Source organism: Urocitellus parryii, chromosome 6, assembly GCF_045843805.1.
Source record: "Urocitellus parryii isolate mUroPar1 chromosome 6, mUroPar1.hap1, whole genome shotgun sequence".
Classification (NCBI taxonomy): domain Eukaryota; kingdom Metazoa; phylum Chordata; class Mammalia; order Rodentia; family Sciuridae; genus Urocitellus; species Urocitellus parryii.
Window position 1 is genome coordinate 80,093,201 of NC_135536.1, and position 2,558 is coordinate 80,095,758.

General features: G+C 39.5%; 1 protein-coding gene across 1 annotated transcript; it reads left to right on the top strand.

The window, feature by feature from the left end:
• The first annotated feature begins 1,248 nt into the window (after positions 1-1,248).
• LOC113176193 (olfactory receptor 4N5-like) lies at positions 1,249-2,175 on the top strand. The gene has a single exon (XM_026380629.1). It carries the CDS (start codon positions 1,249-1,251, stop codon positions 2,173-2,175), a length of 927 nt encoding a protein of 308 aa, XP_026236414.1.
• The last annotated feature ends 383 nt before the right edge of the window (positions 2,176-2,558 follow it).

The window sequence follows — 2,558 nt, forward strand, 5'->3', positions numbered from 1 at the left end:
AGGGGCCCTCTATCACTAAGCCACATCCTCAGCTCTGTTTTGTATATTATTTGGAGACAGGGTCTCAATGAGGTGCTTAGTGCCTAACCAAAGGCAGTTGCTGAGGCTGTCTGTGAACTTGCATTTCTCTTGCCTCAGCCTCCTGAGATTTTGGGATTACAGGCAAACTACATCATATCCAGCAAAAAGGGAAATTATCAAGGCAAGCAATGTCATGATTTGTCATTTAATGTCTTCATAAAATAGTGCCAATAAATGAACCACTAATACTTTCCTAATCAAATACACACCCACTTTACCACTGGCTAATGAGACCAAAGAAGTAAATACATAGCAAATTAAAAATCAACTGCAATTAATTTTAATTATCTCTTAAATTTGTATATTATATGTTGTATATGGCAAATTTAAGCTGAATTCTAATTATATTGGTTGGGACAGTCAAAATCTTTTGGTAACACGAAAAAATATCTGAGAGAAGTATATCATTTGGCTAACCTTATAACATTTGGAGAATCAGACTTTAGGTATATGGTAAACAAATAAAGCTTGCTACTAATTAGAATTCAAAACAGAATGGAGTGCATATATAAGATTGGCACCTAATCATGGATATAACCATGTAATTTTTCCTATTCAAGATAATACCTCTAAGTCATGTCAAATGTACAGATCTTGTTTGAGAGCCTGATGACAAGTTTAGATTGAGAATTCACAAAGCTATCCATGCAGAGCATGACATCAGAAATATCATTGCAATTCAGAAAACAAACAGAAAGGTAACAAGCAGGAATTCAGGCTTCTGTGTGTCAATCAGGAGAAGGGACCCAGACTTGGCCCATATTCTGACAATTATAAATAATGAATTACTATTAACAACAATGATAAGTCATCAATAACCCCAAAACAGACAATCTTGCTAAAGGTTATGTTGTGTGTTAGTGAGGATATTCCCAAACATTGTGAGCAAAATAGCCTTGAGTCCTACAGAAGCACAGTTATATAGAAACTCAAGGTTAAATGGGAATGAAACTATAGTTAGAAGACCCAACTCTTGGTGAGGAATGATTAGAATGAAAGAAGGGTAAACTCAGGGTTCAGGGGAATTATGGGGCATAAGTTGCTTTCACCTATGCTAATTTGGGATGTAGCAAATATTACTTTTACTAGGAGAAGTTCTATTGAGCAGAAAAATGTTGGTCATAACAGGTAACAATTTGCTTTTGTGATTCTCTGGATTAGGAAGGGATGGACACAGGAAACAGCACAGTGGTGACAGAATTCATCCTCCTTGGTTTGACCCAATCTCAAGATGCCCAAATCCTGCTCTTTGTGCTAGTCTCAATGTTCTACCTCATAATCCTCCCTGGCAATGTTCTTATCATTCTTACTATAAGATCAGATCCTAGACTTAATGCTCCCCTCTATTTCTTCTTGGGAAACTTGGCCTTCCTGGATGCCTCCTACTCCTTCATTGTGTCTCCCAGGATGCTGGTGGACTTCTTCTCTGAGAAGAAAGTAATTTCCTACAATTGCTGCATCACCCAGCTGTTTTTCTTGCACTTCCTTGGTGTAGGGGAGATGTTCCTCCTTGTTGTCATGGCCTTTGACCGCTACATCGCCATATGTCGGCCTCTACACTATGCAACAGTCATGAGCCCCAGGGTCTGCTATGCATTGCTGTTGGCTCTGTGGCTTGGGGCCTTTGCCCATGCCATTGTGCAAGTGGCCCTTATCCTGAACTTGCCCTTTTGTGGCCCAAACCAGCTGGACAACTTCTTCTGTGATGTGCCACAGGTCATCAAGCTGGCCTGCACTGACACCTTTGTGGTGGAGCTCCTGATGGTCTCCAATAATGGCCTGCTCACCCTGCTTTGCTTCCTGGGCCTTCTGGCCTCCTATACTGTCATCCTCTACAGAGTAAAGGGACACTCCTCAGAAGGGAAGAGCAAGGCTATCTCCACTTGCACCACCCACATTATCATTGTGTTCCTCATGTTTGGACCTGCCATTTTTATCTACACCCGCCCCTTCCGGGTTTTTACAGTTGACAAAGTAGTTGCACTCTTCCATACAGTCATCTTTCCTTTGCTGAACCCTGTAATTTATACACTTCGCAACCAGGAAGTTAAAACTTCCATGATAAAGCTATTAAGACAGCACAGGGTGTTCTAAATGAAGTAGAAAAATGAGTAAATCAACAAAGTAGAAAGTCCAATCCAAATAATATAAATTATTACTTCATGTACTGAATAAGTGAGTCATTTAGTAAACAAACTATTATGAATCACTTCCAATTTTCAGGCTCTGTTTAAAGCATATGAATGAGATAAACTAACTTTCCAGGTGTCTTAGGTTATATTCATGTGAATAAATGCAGGTGTACCGTGGTTTGATTGGGGAGGTACTAAATACCTTAATTTTCATAGTTAAGTATGATATTCTGACACAAACCAGGTGGTCTTTTGAGGTTCAGCTGATACAAGATGATCTGAAAGAAGAAACCACACAATTTCCTGAGATATTCTAGGCAGAAAGGATGACTAACACAAAGATCC